The 22,440-nt window shown below is 35.9% G+C and overlaps 1 protein-coding gene across 2 annotated transcripts in view; it reads right to left on the minus strand.

Moving 5' to 3' along the window:
- The window catches only part of LOC150100957 (uncharacterized), a 123,906-nt gene that overhangs the window by 31,501 nt on the left and 69,965 nt on the right, over positions 1-22,440 (minus strand). Inside the window, exon 5 of one of the 2 annotated variants that reach the window (XM_090401759.1) lies at positions 9,984-10,046. The exons of the other annotated variant lie outside the window; for it this stretch is intronic. Within the exon in view, the coding sequence (XP_090257885.1) occupies positions 9,984-10,046 (63 nt within the window). The remainder of the gene's footprint in view (positions 1-9,983; positions 10,047-22,440) is intronic. 2 annotated transcript variants of the gene reach the window in all.

Below are 22,440 nucleotides of genomic sequence, written 5' to 3' on the forward strand. Positions count from 1 at the left end.
TGTATAAAAGTTAAGTTAAGCAAAAAAAAGTATTTACATATAAACAAATTTATGGTCAAATGTGTTTGTACAAATTAATTCTTTCTAAAAAATTAAAAACATTATGCAATTTGCCTAAGTCTGCTAGCATTTCCCTGAGTGTATATGGCTTGGTTTGATAGGTGAAAATTTCATTCCTCTGTCGTGTAAATTTTTGACAATCTAGCAGAATATGATGAATAGTGAGATGTGTATTGCATTTTTCACATATAGGAGGAGCATTAGCTCTCAGTAAATGAGAATAAATAAGGTGACTGTGACCTGTGTGGAGCCTAGCAAGGACAACCTCCTCCCTTCTCTTTGTACATCGACTAGAATGCCAGTGTTTAATTTCAGGTTTAATGTTATATAATTTGTTTCTTGTTGATGTTTCTTGCCATATTAACTCCCACTGAGCAATTAGCTTTGATCTTATAAGTTGTCTGTAGTCTGTATATGGAACTGTCAAATAGTATGTGGAGAAGGTATGGGCTGATTTAGCAGCTGCATCTGCAGCTTCATTTCCTTTGATTCCAATGTGGCTGGGAATCCAGCAGAACTGAACATCGAAATTAAGGATTTTCATTTTGTGAAGCAGGTGTAGTACTTCATGGATGAGGATTATACATAGGGGAGGAGATAGCCTGTAAAGAGCTCAATGAGTCTGTATAAATGATACACTTTTGGTAGCTGATTTTGAAAGTTTATTTTTCACTTGGTTAAATTTATATTAAATTTAATTTTATGGCCCAAACTCTAGATCAAAATGTTGTAACAATTGATTTTGGAATCCCAATTGAAGATGTCAATTCATCTCCAATCAATCTCACAGACGATTTCGGGTTTTCTTTGATGAAATCACACACTTTTTTGGATGTTAACTTTGCTCAGTCCAGTTTCTGGATGGCTCGGCTTTTCGTCATCCACAAGCATCTCATGACCACTTTGAAATCGCTTAAACCACTTGTAAACTTGATTATGGGATAAGCATTCATCAATGTATGCTCTTTGAAGCATTTGATGCATTTCGGTAAAACTTTTACCAAGTTTAACACAAAAGTCAATCGCAGTTCTCTGTTTGAAACTCATTTTCCGACCGTTTGTCAAAACACACTGTCACTCTTGGCACTATAACTCGGCTTCTAATGAAACAAATGTCATAAGCAGTTGACAACACTAAGGAAGGTTGCCGCTTTCAACAAAAACAGATACAACGCCACTAGTTTTTTCTATTTTCGAAAAGTTCGGTTTCTTTTTGGACAGAGGGTGTATATTGAGTAAAATATATAGAAATAATATATTATATTTAGTTTTCTCTTACATGTGTGAAGCCATTATTCAATAAATATAGTATGTCAAATGACATGTCTCTATTAAACAACTAGTAAATCATCATATTCTCATGTACGAACCTCTACACATTCACTACTACTTCCAGCATCTACTTGCTTTATGCTGTGCTGTTCTGTCTGCCCTATCATCTCTTATATATTTGTTTTGCACTCCTATTTTTTTCACAGTTATTTCTTACTTCTTCCTGTTGTTTCATACTCTTGTTCTTCACAGGCACTTCTTCAGTCTCACCTATCTCATTCTCCTGCTCTTTAACTCATCACCTCTTACCTTCTGAGATCTCCTGTTGATTACTTTGCATTCCAAGCCTCATCAGTTGACTTACACTAAATCTATTCAAATGTAATCCATTATTCTTATACAGCTCTATACTGTTTGTAAATGCAACATGAATTTTAGGGAATTCATCTCACATTCACAAATAATTCACATATTCATAAATGTGAAGCACTCTGGACACCATACCTCCTGTGGTGTCCAGAGTGCTCCTGTTGACTCTCGAAAAATCCAAGGAAGAGGGTGTGATTTTCATGCTGAACTGTACCCATATCCATAGCAGGTCTCTAAAGTGAACAGCCTTTAGTCGGCAAAATAATGTCGGTAAAGGAAGTCAGCAAGATGGATTCGTAACCTTGGGACAAGGATTGCTCTGAAGGTTACGAATGACAAAACTGTCCAGCAATAGAACACTTGAGTCTGGACCAGTGCTGAGACCTTCTCATGGCGTGCTGGATGACCCATTTGGCACAAACATTTCAGCCAGCAACTAACAGCTAACTCAGAACTGGCATAGACCAGGGAAATCCAACTATCTAATTTAAAAAAGCATTGTGATGGCCACTGAGAGGTGTTGCTGCCATGTGATCCCTGCCGATTGCTGTGAATGTTTAAGTGAAAGAATATAAGTCAAGATTGTGGGTGATTGGTAGGAGAGAACATGACTCTCACTGAGGTGGACGCTTTTCTAGATGTTGGATGGAGTTCTGTTTCTGCTGGTTTGAGATAAACCTGCATTCAAAAAACTCCTTTCTGAAAGGCAGGTCCAGCATGCCTCTCTTCACAGAAAAAGAAAAAATGAATTTTAAAAGAAAGAATTCTCTCTTTATAGAGGATCCCATAGAGAGAATACAGAGGGCTACTCTTAGAAACATGGAGTTGGTCACCCACCCTGACATACACAGGTCTTAGTTACCTGTGTGCCCATCATAGGTAACTAAGACCAACTCAGAACTGTTGATGACATCGTTATAGTTGGAAGGAGGTGGGAGTGCCCATGAAGACTCTCACAATGCCTCTACACACCTAATCGTAGAGATTAACTTTCTGACTCTCTAATGATGATGGACTTGTTGGATTGAGTTTGACTCGATGGTATGTCCTGCCACAATGATGGATTCTACCAATGATACATTGCAAATGTATCACTGGTAAAATCCTAAATAGAGCTATTTAGGATCATAGTATTAGAAATAAGGTAGATTAAGTTATATGTAAGATAATATGTAAGTTATAATAAGCTAAGTTAAGAAAGAATCAATAATTAGTGCTTGGCAAAATAATAAATTTTTAGAAAAAGGTGTAAATTTGACTGGCTGAATCCGCGGCAGCCCTGACCTGGTGTTAGCGAAGTGTCAGATTCTATTGCTGCAAAGGTATGGCTGAAGTTATACATGCAGCCATAGTTGACTAGATGCATGGCCATGTCATGCATCACATGCCTTGAGAACTGAACGCCTTTAGGTTCTTTATGTGAGATGATGACTGAGTGCCTCTAAGTCAGAATCCCATCTAGTCACAATACCGTTTGTGCCCAACATATTGAAAGGCAGTGCTAACCAGAGTTGTTTTCTTACTGTTGCAGTGTACTTACTGATATCACTCTGGTGATGAGACCACTAGAATGAAAGCATTGAGACAGCTGTTTAGTTGTTATTGTTAAAACTATGTGGCTGCTGCTTCCTATACCACACCATTTAGGTGTGATGTGCAGGCAATGAATCATCTACAGGTGACCTAGATACCAGTCTGGGTGTTGTGCATAGAAGAGAGAATATCACCAGGCCCTAGTGCACTAGGGTGAGACAATAAAAGATCTCTCTTTAATTCCTCCTTATCAAATGGCTGGTTGTATGATTCTACTGGTAGAAAAATTTAGCTACTGTTTCTCTTGTTACTTTTTCAATATTAAAAACTCAGAATGATATGAAGTTGTTGCTGAAATTATGGCAAAATTTTATCCCAAAGTGCTTGCAAGAGCTCTGTGATCAGCAACAGCGCATCCATTATGGTCTAAGGTAGATATACAGTGGGCTCTGTATATACCTTTCATTTTCCAGATTTTATTCCACACAATTTCTGTTCTTGCTGTTTGAGTAATTGATGAGGCAAAATGGATCCAAGATTGTTTTTGGTTCTGATGTCTCACATAATGTGCTTTGGCCTGAGCATATTTAAAAGCTATTAAGTTTGATGTGATAGGTTATCTATGAAATATACCACATGCTTTGTCTTGAACTATTTTGACTGCCTGGCACTCTGGGTTCCACCAAGGCTTTGGAGAGAGAGAGGAGGGAATCAAGATGATGTTTTTGGAATTGAAGCTGTTGCTACCTGGACAATACAATCTGTTACATACTTTACTGCTTCATTGGTTCTTGTATATCTTGGTGCTTGTATATCTGTTTGACTAACTGTATTAGCATTAAATTTGGCAAGATGGTAAAAGGAATTCCAGTCAAGCCTGATCCATTTACCACATGGGGATCTGTGTAGGATAACATGGCTCCTGTGAAGACATTGTGCAAAGAACAGGAAAATGATCGCTTTCCCATATGTTCTCATTGACATCCCCATGTGAGCAGCGGAAAAATGGCAGGGGAGCAGACTGTAAAATCTATTGCAGAATGGGAGTGGATATGCATATGGAAGAAGGTATTGAGTCCATTATTCAAAAGGGAGAGGTCATTATTGTCAATAAAGACTTGTTCACTGATATAACCTTGTCCATTTTTGTTGACACTACTGCACAGTGTTGTGCCCATTAAAGTTGCCCATAGAAGTATGGGCTCAGTTGCAATATAAGATTATCAAATTCCATCTCATTTATCTTATAACCCAGTGGTAAATAAATTGAGCATGTTGTAATAAGAAATCCCATAGCTAAGTGAATCAATACTGTTCTGGAAGTAGTAGCCAGCTGGACATGATGGAAAGGAGTATGACTTCCCACTAGGATAGCTACTCCACCATGAACAGGACCATCTCCAGTTCTGTCCTTATGTACAACAGTGAAATTCCTTAAAGTAGGGTCCTCATTAGGTTTTAACAAGTTTGCTGCCAACTACGAGTATACCCGTAGTTGGTATATGCGCCTCATAAGCCAACTACGAGTATACTCGTATGTCAATTACCGACCTCCTATACCAAGCACAAGTTAACCCGTAGTATAAGCACCTTAATTTGGATCCTTGGCTTGTGAGTAAAGCGAAGAGCACGTCTGGGGGCTTGGTAGAAGTTAAATAATTTCAGCAAAAATATAGTATATTATACATGAGCCTCACAAGCCAACTACGAATATACTCGTATGTCAGTTACCGACCTCCTATGCCAAGCACGAGTTAACCCGTAGTATAAACCCGTAATTTGTAAATCAAATAAAATCCAATAACGTCAATAAAAATAATAAATAAAGTCAATAAAATAAAAAACAATTTAATCAAATTATGAATGGTACACTTTAAAACAATTTTCCACGCACAATGATGGTTTTTCCTGGCACACAGGACAATAATAACGTGTTTCCCGTCGTTGTTTGTTTTGTGTACACACTTGGCATGGCTTTGTCAGGCGATTCTTTTTTTCTGTAGGTGGTAAAATTTCCAAATAATGTATATCCCTGCTGATATTCTGTGATGTTGTAAGCTCATCCATTTGAACAAAAACTGAGATAAATTTATCTCTAAATTTTAATGCAGTCGTTGCGTTTCCAGTAATTATATTATAAAATTTATGTGCATTTTGAATGTATATATCAAAAATACGTATTGCCAATTTCTTTGGCCATCTAATTGCTTCCCTAAGGCGGAATAGTAAGAAAGCATTTGATCACAAAGATGGATGCTCGACATACCCAAATTATAGTCCCTAATGATATTTGGTTTTAACTGAATTTTACCATTTCGATTTTTCACTTCAACCATTTCAAATTTGTGCATATTTGAAATGGAAAGAACTTCCCTCTTATCCTTCCATTTGCTGACTAAAACAGGACCTCTTCTTTGCCAGATAAAATCCCCCTTCTTTAGTTTCTTCTGTATAACATCTGGTGGATTGTTTTTTCTATTATTTCGCAGCATTCCACACATGTAAGTTTTTCTGCCAGTAAGAGATTCAGTCAGAGCTGCAGAATTATAAAAATTGTCCATATGCAATACATAACCCCAGTCTAAATATTTTTCCATCAAGTGAAATACAATATCATATGCGTGACCCATTTTTGCTAAAGAGGATTCAAATTTACCTGTATAAATTTTTATTTTTTTATCAGCAATCCATTCGATTCACATAGTTCATAGAATTTCACGCCATATTTATGCTTTTTGTTTTTTATGTATTACCGAAACGACAGTCAACAGTGCCACAACACCATTGACTCATCAATACATAAGTTTCTGTTTGGTATGTAGCTATTTCGCATGGCACTATTAAAATGATCTAGGACTGGTCTTAGTTTGTGCAATTTATCAATAGCTGCTTGGGAATTATCTGCGAAATGCAAATAACGTAATAAAATTTGAAATCGATTTCGGCTCATTTTAGAGCGACAAAATGGGAAATTGTAAAGATGATTTGTATTCCAATAATGCTCAATAGATAGTAAATTACAAAAACCCATATGAAGTAAAAGTCCAAGAAATCATTTCATTTCAGGTATGTCTGTTGCTTTCCAGTTTGAAATTCTTTGACTTTTTTTGATCTGTGCTTGCCTTTGCTCAATATTTTGTAAAGCATATAAATTGGTTTATTCAACTAAAAGTGTGAGAAAATCTTTAGAAAAAAAAAGTTCAACCAACCTTTTGATACTGAAATTTGCAGTGTCAATTTTAAAACCCATAGTTTCAACAAAGTCAAATTGTGGGGGCTCTTGTTCTGAATTTTCCCAATTAGTAAATGTTGATGTATTTGGCTGGACGCAAACTTCATCTTCAGAATTTTCTTCATCATCTGAGTCACCGCTAGAGTAGTCTGTATGATCATAATCATCTTCGGAATCGGAACCAAATAATTCTTTCCATTCATCATCGCTCATATTAGCATAAGCTTCTAATTCTCCATCAGTGAGCTTTCTTTTACTGGCCATGGCATAATTGAAGGTAACTGACTCTGAACTTGAGTTACACAGTCACCAGCGCATGTAATATATAGGTGCGGGTGATACGAGATTACTTGTAGTTGGCGTATGAAACAGAATTCTGTCTGATAAGCCGGCTACAAGATTACTCGTATGACCTTGAACAAGTAAAAGTGCTTGGCGTGCAGTAACAAACTATGCCCGAGGAGCATGGCAGCAAACATGTTAAATATGTTTCCTGCAGACAGAAACAGAGAGGCTTGTATATCTGCATTAAAATGTCAACAATATTCTTAATATCACTGATACTCTAGCAAAACCCACAACAGTTGATTTGTACAAATTTTTGCTATTGTTTTGGCTTCGTAGACTTGTTTGATTTCCGGGAGGTTGAGGTCTTACCGTTATCAGACATATCTATTTTGGGAAGTCCATCTCTTTCTCTGGAAACAAAATTAAATACATCATCATCCGATGTGTTAGGATCAGTTGGCAAGTTTAATTTACTTTCAGTGGATATCAAAATATCCATTTTTTTTCGGAGGGAGTGTCTGGTGGTTTATCTTTAAGTGATATCCTTCCCATAATTTTTTTGGATAAGTGGGTTCTCGTTGAATGGAACCATTTTTGAAGTTGTTTCTGGAGTGAGACTGCATATTATGTGACTGATGTACTCAACAGAGAAGCACTGATGATCATAAAGTTCAGGTATAGTGAAATTATCAGATGGTGAGGTAGACATACACGTTTGAGTTGCTGCTGACATTTTCTTAACTGCTTCCTTCTTAGCATAAGAGGATCTCAAGACAGGTGTGTGGTGGTGGTGATGACTAACTTCCATTTTTGCATCCTTATATGATATACTTTGTTCTGTTTTAATCTTCTGTATTTTTTTTTTTTTCATGTTTCCACTTTTGACATGCACAGAAGTAAGCAGGATGATCTTCCTGACAGTTGACACATTTAGTTTTCTTTGCAGAGCAAGATTTGATATCATGCTTATTACTACCACATTGGACACAGGTGGTAGAGCCACGACAAGTGGTTTGGGTATGTCCATACTTCTGACATTTGAAGCATCTTAGTGGATTAACGATATACAGTCCAGCAGGACAGTTGTGATGCCTTGCTTTTACAATGTTGGAGGCTTAAGTGTATCAAAAAGTAACGATGATGTTCCTGGTCAGAACCAAGTGACCATCCCTATGTATCAGGATGCATCTCATACCTGTCATTTCCTGATCTTTAAGCTCTGAACATATCTCTTCATCAGGAAGATCTAGGAGATCCCAATCTCTGATCACTCCTCTAGAAGAGTTGAGTGTTTTATGAAGTGTTACTGTAACTAGTATTCCACCCATTGATATCGCTCTGAATAGTTGTTTAGAATGTTGTTGCCATGATGTTTCTACAAGGATATCACAAAAACATAGTTTGTTAACTTATTTCAGAGAGCCTGCCAGTCCTTCTAAACCCTTTTAAATAAAGGATGACATTTTCCTGGTGGTTTTTCACCTATTGCATGGATAATCAGAAAAACTGGTACATTTATATTGGTATTACGTCTTTTGTTTCTTGCTTCGTTTATGAAATGATGTATCTTAAATGATGATTCATGCATGAGATTTTTTTTTTTTTTTTTTTTTTGTTTGGTGCTAGAGCTCTCCACCCACCATGGAGCCACACATCGACACCTACTAACTGGCAAGCAATGATTGCTCATGAGTGGAACAGCAGAGCTACCTCAGATGTTATACGAGCACCACAGCAAGACGTGGATTCCACGAGGGTCAACAGTGAGAGACTTACTGCAACACCGTTGATTCTTGCAGACAAGTCTACTAGCTGACTGAACCTGGCTGAGCCATTCAGGACCACCCATCTTGCCGAAGCAGAGGCCAAAGTAGTGCGAGACTACCAGGATACCCCCTTTCCAGATGTCCATGGATTGCCCAGCATGGCAAACATAGAAGCAAAGCATTGGATCCCAGTGATGGTGGTCTGGAAGGAAGGATAGTAAAAAAAGATTCAGGAGAAGTTGAGGGGAAAATACAGGAGGAAAGCAAAGAAAAAAAGAAGAATGAAAAGGTCCGGTACCATCACTGAGATGTCCTCTCTATTATAAATAGGTGTGCCATGAGGAGGGGAGAGTTCTGAGAGAAAAATCAAGCGTCTGAACAGATAGCATCTATGCAGTATCATGTTAACAATGAAGATATCTGGAAGGAAATTGACATTGTTAGCATTCAAGAATGTGTAAGCAGAGCTAACCAAGGCTTACAGTTATTTAAATAGCATGGAAGAGGAAAGGTTAGCAAAACAGGTATTTAACGCCAAAATGGCAGGAAAAAGACCAAGATCTATGTGGATTGATTCAGCTAGAAGTACCTTAAAAGATCTAAGTATTAGCTACAACAATATCCAAGTGCTGACAAGTACAGGCCAATTTGGAGGAAAATTGCTAATAGGAGATTAGTAATAATTTAAACTTAATCATGTAGTACTGTCATAGTATAGCCTGTACACTCCTTGAGGATGCATATCAGAAACCAATGCTAATGATGATATTTCTTATGAGCTAATAGCAACTGCTGTTCCTAGTCTAAATTGAAGTAATGAATTCACAATTACATTATTCCATATGCTAATGAATTCATGTATTGTGCATTTTTCAAGGGCATCTAAACTGGTAAAATGAGATGTTAAAGTAAATGTACTAGGGCAAAACTTATCAGACTAAAGAGCGTGTTTTACACATTAGAAAATTAATTTTTACCAGCTGCAGTAAAAATTACTAATATTATATAATGATATTTTGCAGTAAAAATTACTAACATTATATAATGATATTTTATCAACTAATTTTTATGTATTTCAAGAACACATATTTCCACTTTTCTCCTTAGCTCTTTGACCAAACATCCCATGCAGGTCAATGAGGTGACAGGTATTGTAACCTCGCAATGTGGGATTGGTATTTAAAATATATATATATATATATATATATATATATATATATATTCAACTCTGATTTACATTCTAAATGATATTATACAACTAGATACCATGCTTAATATTTTAAGTATTATTTATAATACTTAACACTTATTACATTATTGTATTAAATAATGTAATGACACATTCAGCATTATATTATTTCTAATATAATAATGCTAAACGGTTTGGTGATGAATTGATGATGAATGTTATAAAATGTGACACATTTAGGAGGAAATTACAAATTAAGTAATAAGACTCTTACCTGAAGTTGTTTAAGCTCTTGTCTTAGCTTTCCTACAGTCGTTTCTGCTTTAACTGCTCGTTCCTAATAGCAAAATGATTTTATATAATTATTTGACAAAACAAACTTTTTGTCATTTTGTCTATTAGTACACACATGTAACTTTTTAATACTAACATTCTGATCTAATTTAAATCAATCACCTAACACTTGTTAAAAAAAAGTTTCCTTAATATTTCATTTAGGAAAAGAAATAAATACCATGAATTCTCTATAAATTTCATCTAGCTCCAAATTTTAGCAACAATATAAAAAAGTCAAGATTTATGGATGAGGAGCTGACAAGGCCAGATCTTTGTCCAGATAGCTTAGCTTTTATTCTACTAAGAAAAACTGATTTTCTGTCAAATATTTCTTGCAGCTATGTAAGTCAGTTCTACACTGAAAAATCTAGAAGAAACAGGACTATGCTGGTTTTTCATAATATAATTAACCTCAGCTTTTCACATAAAAGTCACATACACTTCTGTTAATAAACCTGGTGGGGCTCTTTTTACAAGTAAAGACAAAGTGGCTCTATGAGATCACCTATTTCTCCTCCTTTGAAGAATTATTTTATAGTGAACTTTAAAATGAGTTCTCCCCACTGCTCCAATAAGTAGGGAAGTGTTTTGACACCAGGTGACAAAATTCACCTCCCACCTAAATATTTTCATTTATAAAAATCCATGCCCACAGCAGGATTTTAATCTGCAGCTTGTTGAGTAGAGACACCTGAAATTAGTATAATGAGAGTAGAAGAGTATAAGTTGATAAATGCTCAGTAGCTGCAGTCTTATTTCCCCTTGAAATAAGGAGAAATAAGACTTCAGATACTGAGCATTTTTTCAGTGAAAAAAAAAAAAGGCTGATGCTCTCTAGAAACCATAAAAGATGACAACCATTATTTCTGAAGATCTTGCACGAGTAACTGGTAACAAGTAACCTTATTTATCTAGAAACAGATAACAAGTAACCTTATTTCCCTTTGAAATAAGGAGAAATAAGACTGCAGATACTGAACATTTTTTCAGAAGTAGTTGCATTATAGTGAAAAAAAAAAAAAAAGGCTGATGCTCTCTAGAAACTATAAAAGATGACAACCATTATTTCTGAAGATCTTGAACAAGTAACTGGTCAGAGTCAATGGAACTGATAATTTGTTGGAATTTTCCTTGCCTCCTGGCTTTGGAAAAGTAATAAACAATTTCTGCAATTCCTTCATAAGACTAGAAATTCATCCTCTGAGAAAATTCTATTGTAGAGATAACTGTCTTGGATTTCAGTTCTTTCTTGAACAGCCTGTTGTAGAATTCAAGTCATCCAAGAGAAGAGAATCACATATTTTTCTGCTTTGCATTTTAGGACCAAGTTTAGAAACTTTCCTCAAGAGCTTCTGCAAATGCTTTTGGTCAGCAATTGTGAATCCATTAAGTTTTCAGGATCAGAAGTGGATGGGTGGTATATCTGCCCTTCATTTTCCATATTTTATCCCAGACCATTTTAGCATTGGTTCATGTCATCAGTGGTTTTAACAGACATTTAAGCAACAACTACCTTCCAGGTAACCTTGGATTTCATAACTGCAATTTGAGGATAAGGTGGTTAGCCCTATGCCTATAATTATCCTTTTGTCTGTAAATTGTGTATGTTCTACTGGCTGGTTAGCCTGGTTGTGGAATGAAAAACCCTGCCACCTCTATACAAGATCAGCTAGCTCACTTCCAGATGAAAAGTCCTGATAAAGGTGTTTTGCATCCTAGACAGGAGACTTGAATCCAGGTCTTTCCAACCAAAGAGTTTTTGTCTATGCTGACTGAGCTATGGCGGCTCTGTTGGTTGATCTAGTTATAGAAAATGCACATTTGACCCAAGAATCCTTTTGACTCTGATAGCAAATGTACAGTGCTAAGCATGAGTGCACTTGAAAGTAAAGTTTTGTGTGATATGATATCTATAGAAGACATCACAACCTTTGTTCTGAACTTTCTTTGCTGCTGTGCATTCCACATCCCACCATAGTTTAGGGAAAAGTGAAAATTGGTTGGATTTTTGGATACTCTAGTTGTGACAGCTTATATTGTGTACTCTGTAATGTGATTCACTGCTTTGTTGATAGAAGAGAAACCATTCAATCCAAAGTTACAGAATCAAATACTGATAAGAGTGAGAATATATGCTGATCAGCTTAATCTATTTTCCACCATGATATTAGTGATGAATTACATGGGTTACCCACATAAGCGTGCTACTACAGGAAACTTTACACTTAATCAGTGTAAAGGGAGAAACAACTATTAGATCATCATCATTAATTTCCTGATATGTACTCTCAAGGGGGAGTTCAATCTACTGTGACAGCACTACATGATTAAGTTTACATTATTATTATTAATCTCCTATCAATTTTTCCTCCAAATGATTCTATTACTTGTCAACACTCCAATATTTCACATCTAACATTTCTATCTTCTAGTAAGGCATTTCTGACTGAATCAATCCACCTAAATCTTGGTCTTCCTTTATGTCTCTTTCTTGCAATCTCAGAATAAACACCTGTTTTGCTAACCTTCCTCTCCCATTCTATTTAAGTGGTCATACCACCTCAGACTAGCTCTACACATACACTCTTGAATTAACAATGTCAAGTTCCTTTCTAATATTTTCATTTTTAATATGATTCTGCCATCTGTTCACTTCTCTAATTTTTCTCAGAACTCTCATATCTGTAGTTTTTGATCAAATGCTTTATTTCTAACCCAACTCTTAGATCCATAACTTAAAACTGGCTTGAACACTGTCTTGTATACTGCTAGGTACGGTTTTCACTAATATCTCTTTTATTCTATATAAATTTATTCAGCTGGCTTCCCATCATACTAGCTTTGCTTATTCTATTGTCTATTTCCAAATTTAATTTGCCATCTTCACTGAAAACTGTGCCTAAACAGCTAAAATATTTTGCCTGTTCTATAAGTTCTTCATTGAGAATGCATCTGAAGTTGACTATGTTCCAGACTATTTTCATAGTTGGGTCTTTTTTATTGATTGCCGATTTTCATGCCAAATTTATTACAGCTGTTATGCAATTTAGTTAGAGCATCGTGGAGACTGCACCAGATGTATTTAGGAGTCCAACATCATCTGCATAAAGCAGAGAGCTAAGTTTGATACCTTTAATCCTAATAGTAGGTTTATTGCCACTTTCTTTCATGACAAGGATGCATATTATCTCCACTCTTATTCATTATGTATATGGATCACATTATGAAAGATATTATCCTTGTCAACTGTTAGGTTCATAATAGTTAACGTTCTTGAAACCATGAAAAAGATATCATTTCCTGTATTTAGGAGGGAGAAGTTCTCATCATTGAATATGCATTTGTCAATTCTCCCCTAACACTGGTGTTTGCATTATCCAACAGTGTTGGAGCAATTTAAATCCAACATAACAAGTCTTGAAAACTGGTCTTTCATCCCATAAAACAGCAAACCAATCAGAAGAAACACATGCAATTTACAGACATAATGCATTGGCCTCATAGCCTTAGTTGCTTCAGTTGTAATCCCAAATAACAATAATCTATTACCAATGTAATTTCGAAACTAATGAATTCAGGAGATGAATAGCAAAATAAAAGTGTGAAAAATGTATTAATAGATTTGACTGTTTCAAAATGGGAACTAGCACTAGGACCATAGTAGAAAAGCTTAGGCAACAGTTGGTGAAAATGAAAAGCAAAATGAATCATTTGGAAGATGAGAATAAACACCTAAAGAAGAGATTGGCAGATGGGAATGAGGGAGAGGAGGAAGTTAATTCATAGTGAAGAATTTATGGAGGCACAACACACACGTTAGAATAATACTTTACTTATAATCAAGAAAATAATATTCACCGTTTCAACCTCTGTATTGAAGTTATCATCAGGAAAACATACATATGTACAGGACACAAGCTACATGACACTACACAAAAGTAAGATGAATCTAAATACTTTGTTAATCATTTACCCTAACCTGACAAAAAATAAATAATAAAAATAATAAAAATTTAAAAAATTAATTAAATAATATTACTAAATAAAATATATACAAAATTAAAAATTAATTCACAAAATAAAATGACCTTTTCATACATATCAGTATAATAATATACAGATGATAAATAAAAAGTTTTATAGCCGAACTACATTAAACAATTTCTAAAGTCATTTCATATTGGATTTTCTTCTGTTTGGGATTGTTTAGTTCTGGTGTTTGTTTCATCATGTTTATTTAGATCTGGATGATATTTCAGCATTTCACAGGCTTCTTTAAACTTTCTTTCAAAGCAGGTTTTGGTGTGGTGTAGGGACTTGGTGCCTTTCCAGTCAATTCTATGACATGTTTGAAGTGCATGGACTGACAGGCCTGTTTTACCACAGTGGAGGGACTTAATGTGGCGTTTGTGTTCATCTTTTCTTATTAGGATGGCGCACCCTGTTTCCCCTATGTAAGGTAGGTTGCAGGTGCACTGAATTTTGTAAATCCCTGGGTGGGCAAGGTACAGAAGAGGATCTTTGGATGATCTGAGTAAATTTCTTAATTTTGCAGGAGGTTGCCATAATATTGTATTTATGTAGTGTTCTATTTTTTCTAATATGCCTTAATGTATTATATGGAATTCTTGTTATCTTTTTTGCTTTTAATGGTATTTTTATGAAGGATCTTGTTAACTGTTTTTTTTTATTGTAGCTATTTTTTGCAAATGCTTGGCTAATAATTTCATGAATATGACATTTGTTTAGAGCCTGTTCATTGGAGCAAATTGTTAGGGCTCTGTGTTTAAGGATGCTGATAACCCCTAGTTTTTGTGTTGAATGGTGGTATGAATTTTTATATATGTATTGGCCCATGTGTGTAGGTTTGTGGTAGACCATGAAGGAGAGGCAGTCTAAGGAAAGATGTGTGACAAACGTGTCTAGAAAAGTAAGAGAGTTATTGTTTTCAATCTTGATGGTGAATTGGATATGTTTGTGCTGTTTGTTCAGGTAGCTTAGGAATGTATTTAATGTTTTATGGCTGTGGGGCCAAATGGTGAAAATATCATTAACATCTGAGCCAGATTTTGAGCTTGGTGAATCTAGAGCTCATTGCTCGAAGTCTTCCATGTAAAATTTAGCAATGGGGGGGGGAGCCCATAGCTGTACCTTCTTTTTGTAAGTAAAATTATTTTGCCACACAAAACACCTGGAGAAGTAAGTGGGCAAAGAGGGCCTTGATATCAGGCAGAAATATGTTCTGTATAAGAATAGTATCACTAATCAGGGCATTACTGAAGAAGACAGTTATGTCAAAAAAGATGACTAATAAATCTTTGTCAATGAATGTGATATTTCTAATTTTGTTTATTAAGTATGGTGTATTTTTTTTTTTTTATGTAGGAGGGGGAATGACCTATCAACTCCTTGAATATAGCCACTAGTTTCTTGGCTAAGTGATAATTGGGACTGTCGATTCCTTCAACTATTAGTCAGAGTGGTGTGTTTGCTTTGTGTATTTTTAGCAAGCCATAAATTCTAGGAGCACACACATAATGTGGTATTAGTTTTTTAATTGTTTCCCTCTAGCCATGTGATCACTCATTTGATTAATTCTGTTATTTTCTTTTTGATGCAGTTAGTAAGATTGTAAGATTTGTAAGATTGTTAGCCATTTGGTACATGTTATGGTCGGATACCAATTGGTTAATTTTTTTCAGGTATGCTGTCTGATCAAGGACAACAGTAACATTGCCTTTATTCGCTTTGGTAATAATGATGTCTTGGTTATTTCTTAAAGATTTAAGGACTAATTTTTCTGCTTTGGTAAGGTTGCAAATTAGCTGTTTATTGGAAATTAGTATGTAGGACGTTTCCATTCATATTTTATCAGCTATATTCAAAGGATTTTAGACCTCTTTCAATGTGGTAAATGAAATCTAGTTTGTTCACTGACCACGGTGCAGTAGCATAGTTCGGGCCATTTTTCAGAAGCAGTTCTCCTTCTGTGTTGATAACTTGACTATGGTCTGTTGGTGATTGGTTGTTCCTTCATTTATTGGTGATTCGCTGCTCCTCTGGGCATGTGCAATCCGGATTGCGTGTTGCTTTCTTGTTGTTTCAGTCCTTGAAACTTTGCTTTTTCTTTGTTCTTAAATAACACGTGCTTTGCAGAGTTATCTGTGATCCTCTCCAGAATATCCCAAATACTAGGATTTAACCTCAATAGCTCTAATTTTTGTTATAGAATGTTGTTTTGGGTAATTACTATATTTTTACAGGCCTCATTGGTTTGTTCTCCCAATAAAGCTTTTTCCATATGGGCATAAATACAGAGCACTTTGGCTGAAGTAAACTTCTTTTTTTTTTTTTTTTTTAGCTTAATGCAGTAGGTATCAAGTTGCTATCTCTACGTCGATTTAGAAAGGAGGGGAAAGTTAATATTACAAAAAAGAGTCAAACGGAAGTCAAAGGATAATCGTATATCATTGTACAGGGACTCGATCATTAGATATGTGATGACTAATAAAGTACACAAAACATGCTTTCAAAGTGGAAAATTAAAGCAAATAACTAATGCTTTCCAGTGAAAGAAAACTAATGCTTTCCAAAGAAAGAGTGAGCATCAAAATTAGTGGTAGCAGTGAGCACAAATGACTTAGTTGGTGAATAAAAAGACTGTTGATAGAGACTTAAGTAAGTTGCTGCAGGAGATAAAGGATAATAGTGTTGTTGGAAAAGTCGTTAGTGTGTTGCCCAGACATCACAAGAGTGAACTGAGAAAGAGAGCAGAGATAATGAATAGCAAGATGGCTGAGTTGTGTCAGGTAAAGGGGACTCAGTTTGTGAATCTGTGGAGTGAATTTAAAGGAAAGTTGGAATGGTTTAAGGTTGATGGATGGCATTTGAATGGGTTTGGCATTGGGCATTTAGAAAGACTATTGTTTTCTGAGAAGGCACAAAATTAAGAAGTTAATGAAGCCAATTAATAAAAGATACTTGTGAAGCAAGATAGCACACAGCCAAACAGGTTGTACAACAGGAGGAATATGGATATGAGGCTGAAGATGAGGTTGCAGTAGGACAATTTGATGGAATGCATAAAGGTGAGGATGAGAGAGACGTGAATGGCAATCAGGATAGGAAAATGGGTCTAACCAAAGAGAGAAGTGTGGAATAATCACTACAGTAGAGAATGTTGGTGGTGGTAGAATGGCCTCAAAGACACAGGGATTGTTATGTTTGTATTCAAATAAGGAGTATTTGTAATAAGAGAGCTGAGTTTGTTGCACTGGTTAAAGTTAGTATGCCCAAGGATAATCAGTATAAGCAAAATGTGACTGTCTGAGAACGATAATGTCAGGAATAGATTTCTGAAAGGATAGGAAGGCGAAAAGAGAAGGGGGAGTTACTGTTAATGATTGCAGAGGAATTGTGTTCAATTCCTCTGCAATCATTAACAGTGGAAATCATTAACAAACAAATTGTGGAAGTTGATAGTACATGTGCAGGTTTTGAATCTGTGTGGTGTGAAATTGAAATTAACAGGCTTGTATATCTGAGAGGATGATATTATAGATATTATAGGCCAGAGAACATAGAAATTACTAATCATTGTAAGATGTTCAGGCAAATAGGTTGGGCATGTAAAAAAGAAGGTGATATGATGACAGACTTTAATTACAGGAATATAGAATGGAAACAAGGAGAATGACTTTGTTGTATTTCTGAGGGACAAATTTCTTAAACAGCATGTGACTGAAACAACCAGAGGCTTTAGTGTTTTGGATTTAGTGATAACTTCACAAGAAGATTCACAAGATGTAGTTGTTAATGAGATATTAACACTATCACCAGTTTGAGGTATTTTTGTGTGAAGTGATGAAACAAGAAAAGGTTACTGCCAAAAAAGGATACAAGTGGAATTATAAAGTGGAAAGCTCTGTAGTCAACTAGCATTAAAATGTTGGGTAGATGAGCTGTGCAGAAAAGATGTGGACAGTGCATGGAAATTCATAATGCGGCATCTGACATAAACAATGTATAACTGCATTTCAAGGATTAAGCAAGTAAATAGAGTAAAAGTGAAATGGATGAATAGTGAAATCAAGCAAGCTGTGTTTGAAAAGAAAAGGTTATGGACGAGGTATAAGACAGTTGTTGGCAATTCAGATCCATGAAGAGTATAACTGCAGGCTAGGAAGGTGAGGGGCATGGTAAAGAAGGAAAAAGTGAAGTACGAGAGAAGATTGGCTGGTCGGGCCCAGGTTAATTCAAGGGAATTCTTCCACTTTATGGCAAGCAAGAGGACAAATAATTTTGGCAGGTTGATATTGATGACATTAATATTGTTGACAGCAGAGTAACTGTTGAAAAGGATATAGTGGAATTATTGGATGACCACTTTATCAGCATAGATCATACTGATGTAAACAATGTCATGCAACATGTGGAAGGGAAACAAGTATTAGGAGGATTGGAAGTGAAAGAATTAGAGGCAGGTGTTGATTGTGTTGGATGTTAATAAGGATGTGGGAATGGATGACATATCACCACATATTTTTAAGGAATGTGCACAACAGTTAGTTATGCCCCTGACCTTGTTATTTAATGAAAGTCTTCCAGTGAGCAAGGTTCCTAAGGAATGGAAAGAAAGCAAAATGGTACCACTCCAAAAGCATGGTTCTAAGACAGAAGTTTCCAATTATGATTAAGAAGTCTCCAGGGAGTCAGGAGCTCATCAAGGGAGGCCATACTATTTGCACCAGCTGCCATACCTGTTCTTGAATTCATTCACGTTACTTGCACACACAACATCCAATGGCAATCCATTTCAATCACACACTACTCTATGAGAGAAAAATCTAGCCCTAACCCCCTTAACAGCATTCTCCACTTTCATGGCCACTTTGGCATCCTTTCCCCACCCACCAGAAATTGAAAAATTCCATCTACTGAAATTCATAACCCTTACAGAAGTTTGTAACTCTCAATCACATCATCCCTCTTTCTTTTGTTTGCTAGTGTCTGCAGCCTACGAATTCTCAATCTGTCTTCATAATCTGTATTCCACAATACTGATATCATTTTTGACACTCTTCTTTGCACTCTCTCCACTGTATCAGAATTACCATGGAAACCAGGAGACTGGACCTGCGTGCAATAGTCCAAGTGAGGTCTTATCAAGGCCTTGTAAAGAGGTAAAATGACTTTTTTATCTTTAAATGTCAAGGTTTATTTCAGCATTGCCATTATTCTCTGAGTTGTATTTACAATTTTTGCTATATGACCCTTGAACTTCAACTTTCTCTCTACTGAAACTCAAAGATCACTAGCCAGATCAGTTTCTTCTAGTATAATCCTACCAATATAATATGACATTGGATATCTAATCACACCGAAGTGAATGACTTTACTGACACTGAACTGATACCCATTTTCACATGCATACAATTCTAGCCTATTCAAATCATTCTGCAAGTACTGCTAATCAGCAGTACTCCTGATTACCCTACCTATCTTTTGCATCATCAGCAAATAGCTGCATGTCACATGTCAAATACTTCCCAATGCCATTAGTGTACAGATTAAATAACAATGGACAAAGGACTAATCCTTGAGGCACACCACTGGTTACCCTGAATCTTGCAGGTTCACATCCCCTCTCCCATGTACCACTTTTTGATATCTTCCAGTCAGCCATCCTATTATCCATGCCAATATTTTATAATATTCTCCTATATCATCCAGTTTATGCAAAAGTCTTGTGTGCTGTATTCTGTCAAAAGTCTTAGCAAACTCCAGAAGTATTGTTTACCCATTCCCCTTGTCTAACTCACATTATTATAGAATGTGATCAAGTTGCTCAAAAGTGACTTTCCCTTAGTAAATCTTGGTGTTCATTGCAAAGTATAGATTCTTGGTCAACCTATTTCTGTATACGAGCCCTAACCAACTTTTTCAAAATCTTCACTACCACTTCTGAGATGCTGATTGGTCCATAGTTGGATACATCGTTCTTTGTACCACTTGTGCAATTTAATTACCATACTTTCTTTCCACTCCTGTGGAATCTTCCCTGTTCAGACTCAAATTATATAGAATGATCAAGGGAATAGCCAGTTCAGCTGAAAACTCTTTTAGCATCCATTCTGATATCCCATCAGTTCTTATTGCAGAATTCTTATTCAGTTTGTGCAACAGCTCTAGTACTTCCTCCTCATCCGCATGAGTTTCCTCATATGGTGAAGAGGTAATGGCGAGTTCAATGTTGCACATACCAGGTTGATAGCTTTTAGCAAAATGGCTGCTCATTAGTTGAACAATCACTTCTACATCAGTCACCCTCATACCATCTGCATTCAGTAGAGTTATTCTTTCTTTTACTTACAGCATAATGAAAGAATTCTTTTGGGTTGTCTTTAACGTGTAGAGCCAGTTTCCTTTCATACTCTGACTTGGCTTTCCATACAACACTTGACTCTTCTGGCCTGCTGCTGATAATTATCATAACTGACATCATCCTTATGCATACAATATTTCTTCCACATCAGCTTTTTCTTGCGAATCTTTTGTTTAATTAGATTTCCATTTCACTCTTACTCTATTTATTCTTTGATATTTAGGGACACATTCTGATATCGCATTGTTTAAGTATTTTTTAAACAATCCCCACACATTGTTGATATCTTTCTCATCCAATAACTGATATCATGGCAGAGAACCCAGAATACCCCTCAGGTGGTTATAATTTCTTGCTTTGTAGTGCAGCATGTTACCTTTTCTGAATGGAAAATTCACAAACTTAGCCACTTTTCAAGCGAGTACCGCATGATGACTGTCACCAACCGGAGACAGAATAGTTATGTCTTTAACTGAAATCTCTGATATAATGAGATCTAACATTCTTTGACCTCGGGTTCCTTCTGTCGCATGCTGCTTGAGGAAGTTGTCTTGCAACAACTCAATAAATTCAGTTTCATTCTTCTCATGTGATTTCATAGCTATCCAATCAATGTTTGGATAATTGAAGTTTCCCATTATGATTACTGTTTTTGTACCCATCATATTTATTTGTTGATGCATTTCTTTATCACTAACAACTGATCCAACAGGTCTGTAACAACACCCTACTGTGTATTTAATCTTGTTAGACTCCACCTCATAGCAGATGGCTTGAAACTCACTGCCACATGAAAAATTGTTACTAGTATTGCAGTCATAGGTCTCTCTAACTGGATTCAAGACATTTGATATCATTAGCAGCACGCTGCCCCCAACCTTCTCTCCTATCCTGTCTATCCTTCCTAAAAATACTTTACTCTTTGCACTCGATACCAGTTAGTATGTCTGCTTCTGATAGCCAAGTCTCACTAATCTACTACATGAGTTCCAAATATATTAACCAAGGCAACAAACTACTCCTTTGTTTCTGATACTCCCTAGCATTTGTGTACAGACAAATTACTTGCATATTCTTTTGCATACACTTGTCTGTGGTCTACATGACACAGTTCGACAGCTTGCAAATCTCTGTTCTTATCTTGTTCCTTACTTACGCAGATGTTGTTACACATGCTTGATAGATCTGAAGTGGATAAACACAGAATCATTCTCTCTTCATAATTATTTCCATAATAATAACCATTCCCATCATTAACACAATTATCTAATATTGTCGTTCTTACACAGATTCTCACAATCTCTCATCAGAATTCAGTTTCCCTGACTCTCTGTGTTAGGTCTTATATCAATTAATAATTTTTCAAGACTCCTGATGCCAAACACATTCAAGTGTACGACGTCTCTGTTATACAAATCCAATCTTCCCTCACTCTCTACATATCCAAAAACTCGCATCAATTCCTTATACACAGCCTACACATCAAATCATTTGCCATCATAGTCATTCTCTTCTTAATTCATGTTTATCATATCGAGGTAATATACTTAATATTTTCATTATCTCACTTCACTCTCCCCTCTCCCAACAACCCTTTCATGTTCTCTCTCATACTGAACTTATCACTAGTAGCCATTAATATCTGCTACCATTACGATCTCATTTACTTTTCTTTTTTGTTTTTGAATTGCTTGCGTTATATTTTTAAGTTTTGTACCGGGAAAACTACAGGCGCTTTATTTTCCATTTTGCTGCTGAACTTTTTTATTCTTCCTGTGTTCCTCTAAATGCTGCTCAACTTTCTGTAGTTCCCTCATTGCCTGGCTAATAATCTGCTTTAGCCTAGCGATCTCAGAGGTTAAATTATTTTCAATATCCTCTTTAATACAGTCTTTATTGGAGAAAACCTTATTGTTCACTACTTCACTGTTGTTGTTAGCATTTCATTTCTTCCAAGTTTTTGGTGTCATTTTATACCTGCATTTAATATTAAAATATTACAATAAAAATA

This window comes from Typopeltis vanoorti, chromosome 12 (assembly GCF_054136105.1).
Source record: "Typopeltis vanoorti isolate ZY-2024b chromosome 12, IOZ_Tvanoo_1.0, whole genome shotgun sequence".
NCBI lineage: Eukaryota > Metazoa > Arthropoda > Arachnida > Uropygi > Thelyphonidae > Typopeltis > Typopeltis vanoorti.